The sequence below is a fragment of the Piliocolobus tephrosceles genome, chromosome X (genome assembly GCF_002776525.5).
Source record: "Piliocolobus tephrosceles isolate RC106 chromosome X, ASM277652v3, whole genome shotgun sequence".
NCBI lineage: Eukaryota > Metazoa > Chordata > Mammalia > Primates > Cercopithecidae > Piliocolobus > Piliocolobus tephrosceles.
In genome coordinates this window covers 72045089-72068123 of record NC_045455.1, presented here as the reverse complement: position 1 = coordinate 72068123, position 23035 = coordinate 72045089, and the positions used below count along the sequence as shown (strand labels likewise).

General features: G+C 40.1%; 1 protein-coding gene across 1 annotated transcript in view; it reads right to left on the bottom strand.

Annotated features, from left to right (window-relative positions):
- Positions 1–23035, bottom strand: part of NUFIP1 (nuclear FMR1 interacting protein 1) — a 53462-nt gene that overhangs the window by 28783 nt on the left and 1644 nt on the right. The window contains exons 2-6 of the mRNA XM_023187332.1: positions 17825–17907; positions 16452–16550; positions 15613–15675; positions 14904–14980; positions 645–737 (exon numbers count right to left, since the gene is read on the bottom strand). Of these exons, the coding sequence (XP_023043100.1) occupies positions 645–737; positions 14904–14980; positions 15613–15675; positions 16452–16550; positions 17825–17907 (415 nt within the window). The remainder of the gene's footprint in view (positions 1–644; positions 738–14903; positions 14981–15612; positions 15676–16451; positions 16551–17824; positions 17908–23035) is intronic.

Genomic DNA, 23035 nt, shown 5'->3' with positions numbered 1-23035 from the left:
CTGGGCTCAAGCGACCCTCCTGCCTCAGCCTCCCAACTAGCTGGAACTACAGGCACATGCCACTATGCCCGGCTAATTTTTCTGTTTTTATTTTTGTAGAGACAAGGTCTTGCTATGTTACCCAGGCTGGTCTTGAACTCCTGGGATCAAGTGATCCTCCCTCCTTAGCCTTCCAAAGTTCTGAGACTGCAGGTGTGAGCCACTGTGCCCAGCCACATCCTTAAATAATGAGGTTTGTTACACATTAATGTGGGACAATCTCTAAGTATACTGCATGGCTAACAAAGCAAATATAGTATCAAAAAAAGGAGGGGAAAGACTGTCTCTATCATCTACCTGCTGTATAGACATCAGGTATCTCTGGAAGGATAAAATGGATCGCCTCTGGGAGGAAACTAATTAGCTGGGTGACAAAGATTGAAAGGTCTTATTAATTATCTATCCTTTGAAAACCATATGAATATAGGGTAATCCTTACTTTAAGATATAACTATTTGTGCTATCAGGTTGGCGTTAAAAAAAAGATAAATTGATCTTTTTTAAGTAAGTAAGTTATAAAAGCAAAGATTTCAGAATTGAGTACTTAAGGATTTTAAGATTTTGATTTGTGCTCCTTTTTATTATTCATAAGCACGAGAACTCACCCATACTGTGTTGTCGTCAATACCGCGCCTCTCTTTTCCTTTTCAAGTTTTAACTTCTTCTTTCTTTCAATATTGGCCAGAGTTGGATAGTTTCTAGAAAATAATAAAAGTTAATTATAATATGGCTTTTACAGTACAACTTTAAATAAGCAATCAAGCAATTGCTGAGTTTAGCAACTTTAACAACTAACACAGCAAATTATAAACCTTTAACTGCTTCTACAATTTTTTAAGAGGGAAAAAAGTACTTATGACAATGTTCCTCAAAGTGTGGACCAGCTGCTGATCCACAAACTTTGCTAGCAGTCTGCAACTAGATAAAAAGGGTACACTGGAATTTAAATCAAATATATCATACAATGTGCTCAAACTGATCTAATTCATTTATATGGCATGTACCTATAAATACTGCTTTAAAAAAATTTTAAGTCTATTCAATTTATTCTAGTCACTACCTTTTATTTCTTTCTTATTTATTTATTTATTTTTGAGTTGGAATCTCGCTCTGTCATCCAGGTTGGAGTGTAATGGCACAATCTCAGCTCACTGCAACCTCAGCCTCCCGGGTTCAAGCAATTCTCCTGCCTCACCCTCCCAAGAAGCTGGGATTACAGTCACCTGCCATCAAGTCCAGCTAATTTTTGTATTTTTTTTGTAAAGACAGGGTCTCACCATGTTGGCCAGGCTGGTCTTGAACTCCTGACCTCAGGCGATCCACCCACCTCAGCCTCCCCAAATGCTGGGATTACAGGCATGAGCCACCACGCCCGGCCAAGTCTATTCAATTTCTTACGCAAATACATGCTAGGTATATCGAAGTTACCAAGATGACGAGGAGACAGTTCTCAAAAAATTTACAGGCCAGGCACGGTGGCTCACGCCTGTTAATCCCAGCATTTTGGGAGGCTGAGGTGGACGGATCATTTGAGGTCAGGAGTTTGAGACCAGCTTGACCTACATAGTGAAACACCATCTCTACTAAAATACAAAAATTAGCCAGGTGTGGTGACGGGCGCCTGTAATCCCAGCTACTTGCGAGGCTGAGGCAGGAGAATCGCTTGAACCCAGGAAGTAGAGGTTGTAGCAAGCAGACATCGCACCACTGCACTCCAGCCTGGGTGACAGAGCAAGACTCCCTCCCAATAAATAAATAAATAAATAAAATAAAAAATATACAGTCTACCAGGAGGATAAGAAAAACACACAAATAGCGATAACATAAGACAAAAGTACCCCAAAGGGTATAAAGATTTGTGTGGGGGATGGTGTGGAATGGAAAGACTATCTAATTGGAAAAATCCATAAAGAAAAGAAATGAAAGAAATTGGTCTTAAATGGTAACAGAAATGAGAGTGTGCTAAACCGGCCAAACAATGCAAACAAACCAAGACTTCAGAAAGTGAAAGAGGCTGGGCATGGTGGCTCATGCCTGTAATCCCAGCACTTTGGGAGGCCGAGGTGGGTGGGTCACTTGAGGTCAGGAGTTCGAGACCAGCCTCGCCAACATGGTAAAACCCCATCCCTACTAAAAATACAAAAACTTAGCTGGGCATGGTGGCAGATGCCTATATTCCCAGCTACTCAGGAGGCTGAGACAAGAGAATTGCTTGAACCAGGAGGTGGAGGTTGCAGTGAGCTGAGATCACGTTACCGCACTCCAGCCTGGGTGACAGAGCAAGATTCTGTCTCAAAAAAAAAAAAGTGAAAGAGATATCTGGAGAATGACGAGTAATTAATACGCTAGGAAACACAGTTATAGGCAATCAGACTGGAAAGGAAGACTCAGGCCAAAATATGCCTTGAATACCAAACTAGAAAGTTTAATTCAGCAGGTGATGGAGAGCCATAGAAAGTTACGAACAGGGAGAGATATGTACAAGGCAGTGATTAAGATGAAATCTGACAGAAGTGTGCAAGATTAATTGCTTTCTTTGTTTCTCTACACAGCTGTGTGGAGATGCAGACACCAAACTTTCAGGGTGAGGGCAACAGATTCCAGGAGTATCAAAAACACAGAAGGAGGGGAACGGCTCTCTACTACTCAATCTGGCTGCTGATCAGAGTAAGTTTTGAGAAAGATCAACAAATGTTTTCTGCCATTGCTTCTAGGACACTTCTCTACCTTCTTCCTATTTTTAATAATTTCATTACTGACTTGAATAGCACAGACAATATATAAAGCCTATGGGTGGGGCATACTGAAAGACAGGAATGGAAATGACATTGGGTAAGTAGTTTAGTAATCAGAAAAAAATGCAATGAATTTCAATGAGGACAGTGTGAAGCAATATATATCCAGTCAAGAAAAATAGACTCAATAAAAAAAGATGATGAATGTACAAACTATAAATAAACATAAAAGGAAACGATCAAGGTCATAGAAGATAAAAATCTGACAGTCAGTCAGCAATATACGACTACATTTTTAGAAAGCAAACATAATCTAAGGTTATATGAAGTAGACTCTGGCACTTGTATGAGTATGAAGTCTTCCTCCAGGATACTCAAAAGCAGTCAGATCCTCTCAGGGTACTGTTTCCAGTTCTGTACTTCCAAACTAAAGGAACACGGAGGAAAAAAAAAAAAAAAAGACTTGGAAGGGATTCAGAAGAGACTCAAAGACGATTAATAGGATGAAAGATAAAACCTCCAAAGAAAGATGAAAGGAACTATTTGCAGCCTTCAAAAGAAGATGAGAAGTGACAATAAAAATAGTTTTACAGAGAGGATGGTCCAGTTGTTCTGAAACTGAAGAGAATATGCAGAAGTAGAAATAAGAAAACCAGTGATGCCTTTCACAGGCCTCACAGGGGTGAGACATGTAACTCACAGCTACTCAACATCCTCCACAACTTTCAAATTTACTTCTTATTACTTAAGTTTCTTCAATATTTTTGCAGAGTATTGCAGACTCTTACCATGCTGGGCTATATGTTACATGATAAAATTTGGCACTACAGTGTACCATGTACCAGAGAGTAGATGCTAGGTAACTGCTTTTCAATGGTAAAGAATTCAAACGTGTTATAGCAAGTGAATTTTAGGTAAGATATAAGAAAGAATTCCCTAAATGAAACATCAAAGATGTGATGTGTAGAAACTCCTTTGATGGAAGCCTTCTAAAACAGCGAATTTTCTCTTTCTGGCAGACTGCAGTATCATGTTCCTAAAGGCAAAGAAACTTATCTTCCTAAAGTTAAGTATCATGTTCCTAAAGGTAAGGAAACTTGTATTCCTAAAATTAAGTATCATGTTCCTAAAAGTAAGATTAGAGTTTTAAAAAGTTGTAAGATTTTATTTTTCTTGGTGCTGAAATCATTTTCCCTAAAGCCATATCATACAGCATTGGTACTGCATAGGTCAGGAATTGAGAAAGAATCACTTTTTTTGGTGGCTTTTTTGGGGAGGTAGGGGAAAGCAGGTTATTAGTGGAAAGAAAAAGTTACCAAATTAAATACACTTCCAAAATTTATTACATTCTTATTTACACAGAATACAGATATTTAAAACAGGGGGGAAAAGGTTGCTAGAAAGCAAATTACCCCAAAAAAGAAAAATCAGAAACACAAGACCTAGTGACACACATAAACAACAGTAGGAAGCCACACTCCACCAACATGAAGCTGACATAAATGAATAAGGAAAAAAAAGGAGCTCTGATGAAGGAGTTCAGGTTCCTGAAGTACAAGAAATAACAAACCCAAAGACTATTGAAAAAAACGTAAATTATGTCTTACATTGCAGTTACATACATGTAAAGCTTAGTTCAATATCTCCTGTTAGAGAATGGATAATATGAAGTTATAAAGACTATGACAACGGAGATTTTCACAGTTGGTTTCTCTATATTTTTATGTACTAAAATCATTTTCTCCCTATACTTCTATCTTTCCCCAGTTCACTAAGAGGAAATGGCCCTGAAACTATGCTTTTTTCCTTCCTCTCTTCTCTCTCTTTCATTTTTTACCACTTCTTCACCTTCCCCATTGCCTATACCTTATGCCTCCAGTGACAATCTTTAAGCACTACAGAGCCAACACATGGGCAAAGCATGCTAACCATTATCTTAGCACAGATCATTCTGGTCACATTATTCTCTCCAATTTTTTCCTATGCTCAAATCACGACCCATTTATTGGCTTTTCCCCTCTGCCTGTTCTATAAAATATAGTCACTCTTCCCACTCTCATTGAACCACAACTACTTCCACACAAGCTACACTACTGTACTTTTATTTCTTTCTGAACATCAAAAAGATGTAGCATTCTTTAGGAGCAGATCTCCTGTGTTGGAATTCTGCATGAACCAGGGAAACAAAAGGATTTCCTCAGTCACAGTAAGCGTTGAAATAAATTGTGAAATTACTCCACCTAGTGGACTCACAGTCTGCTGTGAAAAATGTTCCACTGTTTCTATAATAAAAGCAAGGTTTTGGAAACAAACCTCTACCACTCATTTTCCCTAAAGCCAAATCATACAGCACTGGTACTGCATAGGTCAGGAATTAAGAATCACTTTTTTTGGTGGCTTTTTTGGGGAGGTAGGGGAAAGCAGGTTATTAGTGGAAAGCCTTAAAAGTTACCAAATGAAATACACTAGATACCTCTGAGTCTGACCTGAAAAATACAGAGATGAAGAAATAAAGACAAAGATGTACTTTTGTTAAAGATAAAGAAACTGCATGCCAAGCAAATCTTCACAGAGTTTTCTTTAGGCTTTAAAATTCTTACTCTGTGAACTCTTTCACAAGCTTGTCCTAACACAGCAATTACATAAAGACCTTATTTTTCCTGCATGTCAAAGAATATAGTGGCTTCATCAGAAAGAATGTAGCTCTCAAAGAAAGACTAAATTCATGAAATAAGAACTATTCTGCCATACCAATGTGGAACTTATTCTTTTTAGGAGTTCAAGTAATATTTTTTAAAAATTGAGAATGACAGGAATGTAGAAAGTAAGTATATTTTCGTAATAGGTGTTTTTTGTTTGTTTTTTTAAATTATACCTTAAGTTCTAGGGTACATGTATGTGCACAACGTGCAGGTTTGTTACATATGTATATTTGTGCCATGTTGTATGCTGCACCCATCAACTTGTCATTTATAATTCCCAATGCCATCCCTCCCCCTTCCCCCCGTTTGTTGTTTTTTTATTGAGACAGTCTCACTCTGTTGCCCAGGCTGGCGTACAGTGGCGCGATCTTGGCTCACTGCAACCTCCGCCCCCCAGGTTCAAGCAATTCTCCTGCCTCAGCCTCCCAAGTATCTGGGATTACAGGCACATGCCACGATGCCCGGCTAATTTTTGTATTTTTAGTAGAGATAGGGTTTCGCCATGTTGGCCAGGCTGGTCTCGAACTCCTGACCTCAAGTGATCTGCCCGCCTCAGCCTCCCAAAGTGCTGGGATTAGAGGTGTGAGTCACCACACCCGGCCCATAATAAGTCTTTTAAAAATTGCTAGTGGGGATAGTATTTGTGTATTTTTGAGAAATCTATCAAACATACCAAAAGAAGAGCAGTATTTCCCATATCTTCCAATAAAATATACATATAGAAAAAACATATATAACATAAACTTCAGAATATGTTAAAGAGCAATAACCTGAGAAACAAAATATGGAAGAACCTCAGATGAACTCAGCCAGTGCCCAAAGAATTTTCAGAGCACTTACTAACAAAGCAACATCACAGGTACAAATAAACTTCATCCAAAACCGTCATCTTCACCCCATTTCCTCATTCTCTTTAAACACCTCTAAATTTCACAAACCTATAACCTCACTTATTGCCAACAGATTTTGCCCATTCCTCTTCCAAGGCACTTCTGCCTGCTATCATAGCATACCTCTGGAAACCAGAGCTAGACTCTATCCCCTCTGCCCCCATCTGTCCTACATAAAAAGAATCACCAGCAAGCCTATCAAACACTTGCTCAAGCCAATCCTTTATTCAGAAGGATAGAGCTGCTTCCGAAACTCACAGTTCTGAAATTCCACTGTGCCACTAAGAACTAAAGCAAACACTGCTAATAGCCTATTCTCCCCCATTCCTTAACAATTTTGTTTTGGGGCATCCCATCAACTCCACTCCCACTGAAGGGGGTCAAGCAACCCACTTCTAGCCAATGAGATCCATGTAAGTATCTCCTGGTTGGAACTGAAAACAAAGCTACTGTTTTCCCAATGAAAAGGGGGGAAATAAGGCTACATATACCTTTTGCCTTTTCTCTTCTTTCTGCCTATTCTGTGGCTTAATATTTGCATATGCAAGAACATTCTGGTGACAGGCAAGAGGAGAGCCACCTACTCCGGTGCAACAAGAGACCGCCTACGTCCATGGTACTGTCATGCAGCAACAGCAGCCCTGAATTTTTTTTTTTTTAACCTTGGGAAAACGACACCTCTTTGCACTAAGCCATGGTAGTAAGGTTGCCATTTCATTTCCTAGAGCATGACTAGCTGACGCAAGCACCACTGCACCCTACCATCTCCTTTTATCTGAATACTTTCCATGCTCAAATAGGCATATCTTGATTTAAAACTATCCTCCTAAACAATTCGGCAGTTCCTCATAAAGTTAAACATATGCTTACCATATGACTAACCAATCCCACTCCTGGATATTTATCCAAGCCAAATAAAACCCTATATTCAAAACAAAAACCTACACATGAATGTTTATGAAGACTTTACATAATGGCTAACTACTGGAAACAACACTCAACTGGGAATGGATAAACAAACTGTGATGCATCCACACAATGGAAAAGAGTAATACTCAGCAATAAAAAACAAACAACTGCTACAAGGAACAACATGGATAACTCTCAAATGCAGACTAAAAATAAGTGAGTTAGACTATAAAGGCCACATACTATATATGATTCCATTTATGTGATGTTTCTGCAAAAGTATGAATATAAGAACAAAAAATAAATCAGTGGTTGCCAGTGGGTGGAGGGGAGGCTGCCATCAGGGCATAAGGCAATTTTTCCAGGTGAAGAAAAACTGTTCTATATCATGATTCTGGTGGTAATTATATGACAGTATATATTTGTCAGAACTATCCACTAAAAAGGGTGAATTTCACTATATGTATAATATACATTAAAATAAATTGGGGGAGGGAGGCACATCACCTCTTATAGGAAGTCTTGAAAAACAAATTGATGGCCCTCCCCTGCAAAAACTCAAATATCCCTTGACTAGTCAGGATTATCCCTACATAGCTAAAATTAATGCTTCAGTTACCTGTGGTCTTATGGCCACCTAATGTATGTTTATTCATTTCATATTACAGTGAGAATCCTAAAGGCAAGAGGTTACTTGTGTCTGTTTTTGGTGAACTCAGCCACATATAGCAAAATCCCTGTCCTTTCAAATACTGAATGTTCACCTCTAATTTTCAAACTAAACTACTGTCAAGAAGTTATTCAAAGATAAGCAAAATGTCTATTAACATTTATTGAAAGGTTGCTGAGATTTCTTGCTAACATTAGAAAGTCAAACTAGTCTTCTACAGGAACTTTATATAAATACATGCTGCCTAAGCTAGTTTTCATCTTCAAATATTAATATTCCTCAAGTTTCTCTAGCCAGTGGAAAATTTTTCCTTTAAACATTTGTTACACAAAACCATAAGGGGGCATAGTTCACACTCACGTAGGGAAAAGTCATTAATACTGTAAAATACGGATCAATTTGGTTTGTCTCAGTGATGGTCTACCCTATGTAGTGAGAATTTAATGTTCAAAACCACAGCAATTTAAGTATTATTAGTTACACTATAATTTCCAAGCATAATTATTAATCATATCAACACATTTCTGCCCAATTTCTCTAAAAACAACAAAGGTACAGCTCAAACATTACTTATAAATACAAGTCTCAGTAAGATTTCTCCAACCACTTACTTGTGTTTACCAAAACAGAATTATACCCATAATAAAAATATCTTCAAGCCCCATTTACACACAATAACATTTACAAGCATTCCCTATAACTGTGGCACTATGGGATAGAAACAGCCAGGTAAAAGTTGATTCTTACATTTCAGAGCTCACACTTAATTCAAGAATAAAAGACACATATGCAAAGAAGTTCACCAACAGGGTCAAAATAAAGGATATCTGTGCTAAACAGGCAGAAAGGAGATACCATATTCAAAGAAGGGCAAGACATTTCTCTAGGTAGATGAGAAAAACTATCCCCAAAAGTGGATGGATTTCAGATGAGCTAAGAGCAATGAGCAGAATTTTAAAGATGGAGAAGGTAAGGCGGGGCGCAGTGGCTCACACCTGTAATCCCAGCACTTTGGGAGGCCGAGGCGGGTCAATCACGAGGTCAGGAGATTGAGACTATCCTGGCTAACATGGTGAAACCCCATCTCTACTAAAAATACAAAAAAAATTAGCCGGGCGTGGTGGCAGACGCCTGTAGCTCCAGCTACTCGGGAGGCTGAGGCAGGAGAATGATGTGAACCCAGGAGGCAGAGCTTGCAGTGAGCCGAGATCATGACACTGCACTCCAGCCTGGGTGACAGAGCGAGACTCCGTCTCAAAAAAAAAAAAAAGAAAAGATGGAGAAGGTAAGATCTTCCAGAAGCAGCACCATGAACAAAATTAAAAGGGCAAAAGTTCACAAACCCTGTATGAGATATGATAAATAACAAGTTTGGCTGAGACAAAAAGCCCCTATAAGCAAATAATGTGGAAATAACCAGAAAAGACAAGTTAAGCCCACATTATAGGATTCCGGTTGCTAGTTCTACGGAGTTTTATTCTCATGGGCATTTTAGTTGATTAAAAATAAAATCAGTTTAAGAAACGTTTAAATTTTACACTACACAGTCATCCATATAACTAAGAAACATATGCATATTGAACATCTAATTTTGCACCACAAAACAACAAACACAAAGAAAATACCCTAAACTTCTCTTTGGTCAAGCCAACTTCTTAAATCAGATAGCACTGCCAAGTGTTCACTTGAAGACTACATTTCAATTGTGTGGGTTTTCTTGAACAGGATGTAGCAACTGAGCCAGAGCTGGGATTTTGCCAGATGAGTGCAATGGAGGACAATGGAAGAAGGAAGCTGAGATACTGACAGGAGCAGCTGAAGTGAGCTAGGCTGGGTAGGGAAGTGAAGGAAGAAGGAATATGACAGAAAAACAAAGTAAAGAGGATGGGAAGCCTCAACTATTCCAAGCCTGGTAGAGGTGACAGTGAGCTGGACAGATGGAAAGAGGAGTATGTCCAACTTTAGAATCCAGGATGTAAAGGAAGTGGCTGAAACTGCATGAAGGTGAAGGGCACTGGAAATTTATTTTGTTTTGTTTTGTTTGAGACAAGGTCTCGCTCTGTTACCCAAGCTGCAGCACAGTGGCATGATCATAGCCCACTGCAACCTCAAACTCCTGGGCTCAAGGGATCTTCCTGCCTCAGTCTCCTGAGTGGCTTAGACTACAGGTACAGATCACTACACCTGGCTAATTTTTTATTTTTGTAGATACAGGGTATCACTTGATTGCCCAGGCTTGGCGGTTAGAAATCTGAAAGTGAAAAGGTGTTGAATAAATTCAAAATATATACGATTCCACTGCAGCATCTAACACGCCAAGGGTGAGTGACAAAGGCAATCAATCCCTGGGGAGAGTATGAGAATTGAAGACAGATGGCACAGAGCTCAAAGGAGAAGGGCCAAGGAGGAATCACCTGGAACCCTCATCAAGGAGGCCCTGTGTATGTCACAACATCAGTCACTTTCTGTTGTTTTATTTGACCTTTCCATCGCAATCTGCACTGCTAACCATATCTTCCTTCTCAAAATTCTCTCCTCCGCTGGCTTCCAGAGGAAGTTTTCTTCGACCTCTCTGGTTCCCACTCAGCAGGCTTGTTGGATTTTATTCTTTATCAGACCTTTACGTTGGAAGGGCTCAAGGTTCAACATTAGGCTACCTTCTCTTTCCACTCTACCCTGTCTCTGTGGGGAATCTCTTCCATATTCAGTTTCATGACTCAGAAAACTATCTCCAGTCTAGTCTGGTCCAAGTCCCAATGTCTACTCAACATCTTCAAATAGATGCCTCAGGATCTGCTCAGACTCAATAACGTCCAAACCAATACCGCCAAACCCCATCCTCTTCCAGTGTTCCCTGCCTCAGTAAGAGGTACCACCTTTCACAGAGGTGCTCAGCCCAGAAACCTGGAAGTCTCCTAAAACCTCTCTCCTCTTCAACCTCATAATCATTTAATCCCCACTGTCCATTTTCACCTCCCAAATGTTCTACATCCACCTAGTTCTCTCCACCCCCACAACTTCCATCTTTTTTTCTTACCTATACTCACAGTTCCTTGAACATGCTAACCTCTGTCTGACCACTAATCCCTGCCTCCCCTTATCTTTTCCTAGTTAGTTCTGAGTTCAGCTACCCCTCCCTTTGTCATGAAACACCCTAATCTTCCAGACTAGATGAAATCCCCTTCCTCTTTTTCTTGTTTTGAGACAGAGTCTCGCTCTGTCGCCCAGGCTGGAGTGCAGTGGCACAATCTCTGCTCATTCCAAGTTCCACCTCCTGAGTTCATGCCATTCTCCTGCCTCAGCCTCCCGAGTAGCTGGGACTACAGGTGCGTGCCACCACGCCTGGCTAATTTTTTTGTATTTTTAGTAGAAATGGAGTTTCACCGTGTTAGCCAGGATGGTCTCAATCTCCTGACCTTGTGATCCAACCGCCTCGGCCTCCCAAAGTGCTGGGATTACAGAAGTCCCCTTCCTCTTATATGCTGAGGGAGGGAATAGTAGAGGGTCATGGGAGAGTGAAAGTGCTACAGACAAAGTAGAAAGAGTAAAGTTGGTTACCATTAATTTAATAGTGGTTCCACATTTCCCAGTTTAAATGATTTAATTTATACAACCACAAGATAGAAGAACCAAAGTTGGCAAATCGAGAAGTCACTTCAGACTTTCCCTATACACTTCAATAAACTCAAAGTTTCAGAAATTTAAGTTTAGTCAGATAACTTTCGAGTTGTTTTACAATCAGTGCTGACTAGTAACTGCTACCATTCCCCTCAAGAGAATTAAACATTTATAAAAGGGACTGACACCAACGAGTTGAACCAACCTCTAACTGATCAAAGTCAAGGCTAAGTAGCAAGGGGAAAAAACCTAGTGTCTTAGCAGTTAGGCCATTTCCATCCCATCTAGCAGGATACAATCTTTCATACCATCAGCAGCAGCTCTTTATAATGTACATGTCAGAAAGGAAGTGGAGTTAACTTCTTGTTTGATTACTGCTCTATGCAAAAAATGAAAGAAGAAGGAAAGAGAAGGAGAAGAAAGGAGGAGGAGGAAGAAGAGGAGGAGGAGGAAGAGGAGGAGAAGGAAGAGGAGGAGGAAGAGGAGGAAGAGACGGAGGAGGAAGAGGAGGAAGAGAAGGAGGAGGAAGAGGACAAGGAGGAAGAGGATGAGGAGGAAGAGGATGAGGAGGAAGAGGATGAGGAGGAAGAGGAGGAAGAGGACGAGGAGGAGGAAGAAGAAAAAGAAGAGGAAGAACAAGAGGAGGAAGAAGAAACAACCAACAGATAGAAAAGAAACAAGGAGAACAAACAAAACATTAAAAAAAAAAAAGCCCAGCTACTTGGGGAGTGATGTCATGAGGAGAAAAACTTGTATCTGCAAAGAAGCTACCTACAGAAGGCAAGGAGCTTCAGATCCCATGCTTCAAAATTCCTAAGTCAAACTACTTCATGGTCTCAGTCCATTTTATGTTGCTATAACTGAATACGTGAGATTGGATAATTTATAAAGAAAACAATTTATTTCTTACAGTTTTGGTGGCTGGGTGGGGACTCTCTGTGGAGTCCCAAGGCAGCAGAGGGCATTGCATGGCAAGGGGGCTCACAGGAGACAGGCAAACTGATCTTTATAATTGACTCAGTCTGATGATAATAAGCCCACTCCCTTGAGAATTCACGAATCCTTTAATCCATTAATCCACCAATCCATGCATGAATTAATCCATTTATGAGGGTTCTACCTTCATGATCCAATTACCTCCCAAAGGTCCCATCTCTCAACACTGCCACACTGGGGACCAAGTTTCCAAGAAATGAACTTTTGGGGAACACATTCAAACCACAGCATAGTCCAAACTCCTTCAACTTCTAAGTCTGACCTTGCAATTGGCGAAGGCTCCCTTATCACTACCACGGTTAAGTATTCCCACTCTACACTATTTAACAGTACTTCAGTCAACAAAATGTATTTCTCACATACTAAATTCTAGGCACTGTGCAAACCACAGCAGAATCAAAGAAGTGTAAGAGCAGGGCCAACTATAATGTAATGTGACAAATGTACTATGGTTGTATAAATAAGCTATGTATTTGCAAAGGAGGTAGTAACTAATGCTTTAGGGTAGTGTGTTTCAGGGACTGGCAACCAGCCAATCCACACACACCAGAGTAGAAATCAACTATGTCACTAAGCATGATATTTAGTTCAGCTGACATTGTTTCATTTTTTCTTATCAATAAAGGAAATAATATACTGATTTACATTCTGGTACAAGCTCTTTTGTTATAGACTGGCACTCCGGTAGCACTGACATAGAGGAAGTGAAGAGTAAGAAGAGAGTAGTAAGTTAGGCAACCTTTAAAACAGGCCTACAAGATAAATAAGATTTTGCCAAAGAGAGCAAAATTAAAAGGTATTCTAATATACTCTACTCCAGGTGGCCTAGATTCCTTCATTTGTTAGCCACAGATGCTCTTGAAATGCTATGTTACGTCCACCAAGTCCCTGCTGACTGGCTGGACCCGACTTGTTTAAAAATTGAATTCCTCGGCTGGGCGTGGTGGCTCACGCCTGTAATCCCAGCACTTTGGAAGGCCAATACAGGTGGATCACTTGAGGTCAGAAGTTTGAGACCCACCTGGCCAACATGGCGAAACCCTGTCTCTACTAAAAATACAAAACTTAGCCAGGTGTGGTGGCGCACACCTGTAATCCCAACTACTTGGGAGGCTGAGGCAGGAGAATCACTTGAACTCAGGAGGTGGAGGTTGCAGTGAGCCCAGATTGCGCCACTGCACTCCAGCCTGAGTGACAGAGTGAGACTCTGTCTCAAGAAAAAAAAAAAAAAATTGATTTCTAATTGTCCCTTCACCCTCATCCAACTCTTTCCCTTTGCACATAGTATTAATACCTGATACACGTTTGTTGAATTATATTTATTTTCAGTTAGTTCTGAATCTTCATGCTTCTGCTGGTCTCCCTCAGAATTACCTCTAAAGCCGTAAAGGGCGGCATCTAACTTTTTCACAGCAGAGTACATCTGGCACATCACCACCCATGTCAGTGTATTTAAACTGAACCTTAAACTAAGGTGAGCCAAGTACAAATGTAACCTGCTGCTCACAAGAGTCTGAAGTATCTTTCTTGACCTTTAAGGATAGTTCTTCTTGTTTTCATCCCAGGCTCTCTTTATTTTTTAATTCCAGGAAAAGAGCAGTTGACTTTAAAAGTGGAACTGATCATTAGAGTAGTTCTGCATAGTCTTCTGCTTCAGGAAGAAGTGTTCTAGTCTTTTCTGAGAAGGCAGTATAACAGGGCCCTAGTGGAATTTTAAGTATATGACAGCTAGACATCAACTAAACTTTCTTCCTTAGTAAGTGTAAAACCACAAGTTACATGGTGATGCTCAAATTTCTTTAATTACAGGAATGAATTCCTGATCTTCTCATTGTTAAGGAAAAGCACCTGTATATCTTATTTAGAGGTAAGGCTGGGATGAAAACAAGAAGAACTATCCTTAAAGATCAAGAAAGATATTTCAAACTCTTGTGAGCAACAGGTTACATTTGTACTTGGCTCACCTTAAGGGTTTTGGTTTAAATCCACTGACATATGTGGTGATGTGCCAGATGTGCTGTTCTGTGATCATACACTTCTGTATAATACACTTTTTGGTAAGAGTACCCACCCATTATTGCCTCAACCACTGAACATCTAATAGGTGACATGTAGTTGCCCCCCTCAAAGAGCAACATACAGTCCCATTATGACACATTCGCTACTTAAATGAAGAGTTCTTATTAGGTCTTCCTAAAACTACATTCACTAATAGTCTTACATAATATGCCTTATGGTCCTGTTCCCTAGTTCCAACATTCTAAGGGAATTCAATGAATTTAACTATATTAATAAGCCTTGCCACAGTAAAATAGTTATTTCACCAGTTTTGAACTCTACTCACTTCCTTCTTTCTTCCCTCCACCGTGCAATTTCCTCTGGAGTGTCTAACTTGATCTTCTTCATGCCAGGAGCATGCATCTAGGGGGAAAAAGCCTGCTAACATCAGGAGGCAATATCATATGCTTTGGACTAATTTGGAGACTTTGTTTCTACAAGTAAACTTATGTTGGATACAATTTTAAAACTAAGTAAGGAGGTTGTATCTATCTGTACTATAACTTTTTCTATAAAGGAAGAAGAAGAATCTATCATGTATTTAATTAGTGCTATTACTAGAGGGAAAAGGGGTAACATAATTTTGATTACATAGTAGATATGTCACCCATTCTCTCAAACCACATTAAACACCCAAATGAATGACTTACCAACCAAAACCTAGAGGGATCACTAGAGACATGAGTAGACATTACAATCTGTAGCAGCATGGTGTAGTAAAGCAGTATACAATTTGGAGTCAAGAAACTGAGGTCCAAGAATCAGTTCTCAGGCCTTGGGCAATTCGTTTTTTAAAATATTTTAAATGGGGCCAATATAAACAACCACAGTTGTTTGTGAGGAAAAACTTGAATAAATGATGTCAAAATCCTTACAAAGTACTCCATGAATGTTACTTATTATTAGGTATATAAATGAACAGTTGTGAAGATAACAGATAAATAAAATAAAAAGAGTATGTATTTAAAAATAGGATTAAAAAAACCAGAACTTACATTTCTCCAATGGAACTGGACAATCTTCTCATGTGCAGTAAAAGAGCAATCTACTTCAGGGCACTATAAGAGTTAAAAAGAAAAAACACTATTTAATAAATGTTTTGCATGTTAAATTTACCCCACTATACATACACAGACATATTCTGGCTGTATTACATAGCTATCCCATCTACATGGTATTATCTCTGCATACTTATGTCAGTATCAAAACAAAAATGACTCCAAAACAGGGCTGCCTTTAGGCAAAGGAATGACAGTCTCAGAGTACATGGCACAATAATGTATCTTATTTACTTCTCCACTTCAGTGAAGGCATACATCAGTAATGCCTGTGAAATGTTAATCCTAAAGTTGAGGGGCATTCCCAAAAGCAGAAAAAGAACTTTTCCAAACCAAAGGCTTCCTTTTCAACCTTTAACACATTTTGGTGAAAGTTTTCTAGAAAGTACTTGACAAGGTGTGGACCAGCCTTTGAGGGTGACAGGCACGGCCACATCACACAGTATGGTTCAAGGGCAGACTTAAAGGGGAAAGAACTCATCAAGATGCACAAGGTAACTGGAGGGGACGACAGCCCCTTCCCAAGCAGTAGAGGTACACAAATACAAACAGCTGCCAGAGCTCCCTTCTTTGCTACCACCTTACCTCCTCCCTGAAGCAGTGGGATCCCCACTTCCAAACTCCAGGGTCACTGCCCCCATCTGTCAACTCATCAAACTATATTTCTATGGAAACTATAAACTTCGAAGGAAAACAAGCTTGGAATTTCTACCAAATATACACATAGGAGAAGGCCACTTTGCTACATCAGTTTCAGGACAACTAAGAAAACCTACTTTTGTATGTTCAGACATGTGTTTGTCGTACTTTTCTTGATTTTTAAAACCACGATCACAAGTATCACAAAAAAAGTGAAAAACTGGTTCCTTTCTTTTCTGCAAACAAAAAGAGAGGAATTAGGCTTTTGGTGAAAAATCTCTAATCAATAATAAAAACGTAACTATTGTTCTAGTAATACACACTTTGATGTTTCCAATAACCCTTTCATGTGGGAGAAACTTGTGAGTATACTTCCAATGAAGAGATTATTCTGTTTCTTTCTTTCATTTTGTTTTTAACAAATATATTAGTAAAATCCAGGCATAATTTTAAACTTTTAAAATCCAAATAGTGCTAATATAAATTATGAGCAGATTGCAAATTGGTTATCTAATTAAGACTCAGTACAGAATATGCTGAAATGACCTGAAAATAGAGTAAAAACAGCAGCTCATCTTTTAGAAAAAAATAACTACCGCTGACCCTTGAACAACATAGGTTTGAACTGCAAGGGTCCACTTATAAAAGGATTTTTTTCAATAAATATATTGCAAAAATTTTTTTGGAGATTGGTGACAATTTGGAAAAACAGATAAACCACATAGCCTTAGAAATATCAAAAAGAAAAAGAAAAAAAGAAAAAAAAAGAAACAGTTAAGTATGTTAGGAAAGTATAAAATATATGTGGACACCATTCTATTTATATATTAACCAACTATTTATGTTATTGGTAAGACTTCCAGTCAACTGTAGGCCATCAGTAGTTAAGTTTTAGAGGAGTCAAAAGTTATACACAAACTTCTGACTGCACCCCTAACTGTTGCGTTGTTCAAATATCAACTATATGGCCAGGCTTGTTGGCTCACGCCAGTAATCCCAGCACTTTGGGAAGCAGAGGCAGGCGGATCACTTGAGGTCAGGAGTTCGAGACCAGCCTGGCCATAGTGAAACCCCAATTCTACTAAAACTACAAAAATTAGCCAGGCATAGTGGTGTGCGCCTGCAGTCCCACCTACTCTGAGAGGCTGAGGCAGGAGAATTGCTTGAACCCAGGAGGCGGAGGTTGCAGTGAGCCAAGATTGTACCACTGCACTCCAGCCTGGGCGACAGAGTGAAACTCCATCTCAAAAATAAATAAATAAATAAAATGAAAGTACCAAATATACAGCTATTTTTAAAACCACAGAAAAGAAAAAAAAATTTAGGTAAATATTATTTTCGAATCCCAATTTGCTATACTCATGTTTAACCATAAAATTCCTTTTTATAGCAAGGCTCCACTGTGTCAATAATGGAAGCAAAACACTGAAGACAGTTATGACAGAAATGCAAGATATAAAACAGTAACATAGGGACTAAGGGGTCAAATTCAAGAACATCTTTCAAATACCTTTTTTTTCTGTTTTCTACTGGGAGGTAAGCTGAAGTCTGTGAATTTTGCATCATTCTTTCGTGGATAATAAGAATGTTTAACTAAAAAAAAAGAGATCCATAAACGTTTGAAACAATATAATTATTTAAATTATAATTAAATTTTATCTACTATAGCATGTTACAAGTATTTCAGTAAAAACACTGGTAAACTACCCTTCTAGGAGGAATAGTAGTTCAAACAAAATAACAAAGATTAAGATTAGTCTACCAAATGACTACTTTTCAAACAAAGACTGGTGTGATATGTCCACAGATGCTTTAGGCGTCAAAGTTCAGAAATGGACAACCTAACCTGATGAAATTCCTTCGGTTATTTCAAATATCAGAAATGTAACCAGTAAAATCCCCACCACAGCTCCTTCAGCATCAATTTCACATCAGGAAAACAGAACCTTGTGAAATATATCTCCTCTCAAATCCCACTGTACTTTTCTATTATTATTACCATGCCCCAAGTCAGAAATTCTAATCTTCCACCAGATTACTCCTAGATTGTCTTCCAGTTCCTAAGCCCCCTCTTCCAACAAACCTTGCATACTGACACCAAAAAAAAAAAAAAAATCTCCAATCCTGTCACAACTTGACTCAAAAATCTGCATATGGGCCAGGCATGGTGGCTCATGCCTATAATCCTAGCACTTTGGGAAGCTGAGGCAGGAGGACTGCACAAGGCCAGGACTTCAGGACCAGCCTAGGTAACCTCGCATGACCCCATTTCTACAAAAAAATTTAAAAATTAGCTTGGCATGATGGCACGCACCTGTAGTCCTAGCTGCAGTGGAGGCTGAGGTGGGAGGATCCCTTGAGCTCAGGAGTTTGAGGCTGCAGTAAGCCATGATCATGTCACTACACTCCAGCCTGGGCAACAACACAAGACCTTGTTTCTGTCTCTTTTTTTAAAATTATTCTTTTTATAGAGATGGGGTCTCACTACATTACCCAGGCTGATCTCACACTCTTGGCCTCAACCGATCTGCCTGCCTCAGCCTCCCAAAGTCCTGGGACTACAGGCATAAGCCACCATGCCCAGCTGACCCTGTCTCTTATTTATTTATTCATTTTTTGGTGGGGGGAGAAGATGGAGTTTTGCTCTTCTTGCCCAGCCTAGAGTGCAGTGGCATAATCTTGGCTCACTGCAACCTCCGCTTCCCAGGTTCAAGCGATTCTTCTGCCTCAGCCTCCCGAGTAGCTGGGATTGCAGGCATGTGCCACCTCGCCTGGGTAATTATTTTATTTTTTAGTAGAGACAGGGTTTCACCATGTTGGCCACACTGGTCTCGAACACTGGTCTCAAACTCCTGACCTCAAGTGATCCACGTGCCTCGGCCTCCCAAAGTGCTGGGATTACAGGCATGAGCCACTGCACCCGGCACCCTGTCTCTTAAAAAAAAAAAAAAAAGTGGGGGGAGGGGCTGGCATGATGGCTCACGCTTATAATTCCAACACTTTGGGAGGCCAAGGTGGGCGGATCACTTGAGCCCAGGAGTTCGAGATCAACCTGAGTAGCCTGGCGAGACTCTGTCTCTACAAAAAATACAAAAATTAGCCAGGCTTGGTGGTGTGTGCCTGTAGTCCTAGCTACTTGTGAGGCTGAGATGGGAGAAACACTTGAGCCCAGCAGGTCGAGGCTGCAGTGAGCCGTATATGTGCCACTGCACTCCAGCCTGGGCGACAGAACAAGACCCTGTCTCAAAAAGTAATAATAATAAAGGAGGAGTTTGACCTTCTCTCATTCTCTTTCATCGTGTGATGCCTTCCTTGATGTTACAATGCAGCAAGAAGGTCCTCAAGAGCCACTTGATCTTGGACTTAACCTCCAGAACTATTAGCCAAATAAATTTCTGTTCATTATATATTACCCAACAGGTCATACTCTGTCATGGCGGCACAATAGGGACTAAGACAGCTTCCTAGAGACCTCCCATGAGATTCTAATTTACTTTCTTACCCTACTTTCCCCCCATACCTTTCACATACTCTGCTTCAGTCACACCAGAACCCTGCAATCTCCAGAACTTGCCTTGTACTGACACCTCCTTCTCTACCTAAGAAGCATCTCTTCCCAAATTCTATACATCTCCTAAGACATTTCTTCCAAAAGCTTTTCCCAATTTCCTCTACATTCTGAAATCAGCTATTATATGCCTCTATCATCAGTCACATTGTATTTTGGTTCATACTTATGAACATATCTCATCTGACTTAGCCAAGTCCGTATTTCCAGCATCTGCCATACAATAAACACTAACTGTTAGGGCCAGGCAGGGTGGCTCATTCCTGTATTCCCAGTGCTTCGGGAGGCCAAGGCAGGCAGATCACTTGCAGTCAGGAGCTCGAGACCAGCCTGGCCAATATGGTGAAACCCAGTCTCTACTAAAAATACAAAAATTATCCAAGCATGGTAGTGCATGCCTGTAGTCCCAGCTACTCAGGAGGCGGAGGCAGAAGGATCCCTTGAACCCAGGAGGTGGAGGTTGCAGTGAGCTGAGATGGTGCCACTGGTCCAGCCTGGGTGACAGAGAGAGACTCTATTTAAAAAATAAATTAAATAAATAAAGAAATAAAACACTAATTGTTTGGATTCCGTTTAATGCAGAATTGAATTTTATGCAAAGTTGGAGAAAGGTTTTAAGTGAACAATCTTGTAGCTTGAAATATGATCTATATGGTGTCAACACCCAAATTTATAGCTCCAGCCACAAATCTCCCCTGAAAGTACAGACTGATAACTAAAAGCCTATTCAGAATCTCTATCTGACACAAATATATTCCAATTTCAATTCCTGGACTTCCTTCCAAATCTTCTCCATCCACATTCTTACCTATCTCAGTTAGTAGCAACTCCACCCTTCCAATTATTTGGCAAAAAGCTTTAAATTATCCTTCTCTCCTCTTTATCTTGCATCCCATATACCCTATCTTTCAGTAAATCATGCTGTCCGCACCTTTAAGGTATAAAAGCACTTCGTTTTTTCACTGCACTTCGTTTTACTGAGCTTTTTGCAAGCTAAGGGTCTGTGGCAACCCAACATCAAGCAGGTCTATCGGCACCATTTTTCCAACAACAATGTGCTGTCTCTGTGTCACATTTTGATGATCCTCGCAATATTTCAAACTTTTTCATTTTTATTACATCTGTTATACTTTGATGCTACTACTGTAATTGTTTTGAGACACCATGAATCATGGCCATATAAGATGGTGAACTTTATAAATGCTGTGTATGTTCTAACTGCTCCACCAACCGGTGGTTCTCCTCTCCCTCTCCTCAGGACTCCCTATCCTCTGAGACACAATATTCAAAAGTAGGCCAATTAATAACCCTATCATGGCCTCTAAGTGTTCAAGCAAAAGGAAGAGTCGCATGTCTCTCATTTTAAATCAAAAGCCAGAAATGATTAAGCTTAGTGAGGAAGACATGTTGAAAGCTGATACAAGTCAAAAGCCAGGCCTCTTGTGCCAAACAGCTAGCTAAGTTGTGAATGCAACTACTGAGAAAGGGTCTCACTCTGTCAGCCAGGTTGGAATGTAAAGGTGCAGTCATGGCTCATTGCAACCTCAAACTCCTGGGCTCAAGGGATCCTCCTGTTCTGGCCTCCTGAAGTGCTAGGATCACAGTTGTGAGCCACCGTGCCTGGCTGAAAAGTTCTTGAAAGAAATTCAGTGATTCATAGATAGTGATTCCTCCAATGGATCTGAGCAAAGTAGATTAAAAACCTAGAAAGGAGGTTTTGATTCACTATTCAAGACACCATTAAGAACATTCATGATTTATGGAAGGAGGTCAAAAGATCAACATTAACAGGAGTTTGAAAGAAGAAATTCCAACCCTCATAGATGATTTTGAGGAGTTCAAGACTTCAGTGGAGGAAGTTACTTCAGATGCAGTAGAAACAGCAAGAGAACTAGAATTAGAAGTGGAGGGGCCGGGCACAGTGGCTCATGCCTATAATCCCAACACTCTGGGAGGCCTAGGCAGGTGGATCACGAGGTCAGGCAATTGAGACCATCCTGGCTAACACGGTGAAACCCCACCTCTAATAAAAATACAAAAAATTAGCCGGGCATGGTGGCCAGCGCCTGTAGTCCCAGCTACTTGGGAGGCTGAGGCAGGAGAATGACGTGAACCCAGGAGGCGGAGCTTGCAGTGAGCCAAGATCGCGCCACTGCACTCCAGCCTGGGCAACAGAACGAGACTCTGTCTCAAAAAAAAAAAAAAAAAAAAAAAAGGTAGAGCCACAAGATGTGACTGATTTGCTGCAATCTCGTGGTAAAACTTTAATGGATGACGAGTGGCTTCTTATGGATGAGGAAAGAAAGTGCTTTTTTGAGAGGAATCTACTCCTGGTGAACACTGTTGAAATGACAACAAAGGATTTATAATATTATACAAACTTAGTTGATAAAGTAGCCTCGACTTCCTGGGCTCAAGGAATCCTCCCACCTCAGTCTACCATGCACCTGGGACCACAGGCATGCCACTACGCCTGGTTAATTTTATTTTTTTTTGTAGAGACGGGGGTCTCATTTTGTTGCCCAGGCAGGTCTCAAACTCCTGGGCTCAAGCAATCCTCTTGTCTCTGCCTCTCAAAGTGCTGAGATTAGGCTAGATGCAATGGCTCACGCTTGTAATCTCAGCACTTTCAGAGGCCAAGGAGGGTGGATCACTTGAGGTCAGGAGTTTGAGATCAGCCTGGTCAACATGGTGAAACTTTGTCTCTACTAAAAATAAAAAATTAGCCAGGCTTGGTGGTGGGCACCTGTAATAACAGCTACTTGGGAGGCTGAGGCAGGAGAATCACTTGAACCTTGGAGGTGGAGGTTGCAGTGAGCCAAGATTGCGCCATTGCACTCCAGCCTGAGCAAGAGACTCTGTCTCAACAAATTTAAAAACATAAATAAAGTGCCAAGATTATAGGTGTGAGTTACCCTGCTCAGCCTAAAGTATTTTTTAATCATGGTATGTAAGTTGTTTTTTAAGACATAATGGTATTGCATACTTAATAGACTATGGTATAATGTAAAAATAACTTTTTTGCCCCATATGATCTGCAGGAAAACATACCTTTTACATGCACTGGAAAACCAAAAAAAAAAAAAAAAGTTGTGTGACTTGCTTTACTGCAGTGGTCTGTAACTGAACCCACAAGAGCTCCAAGGTATCCCT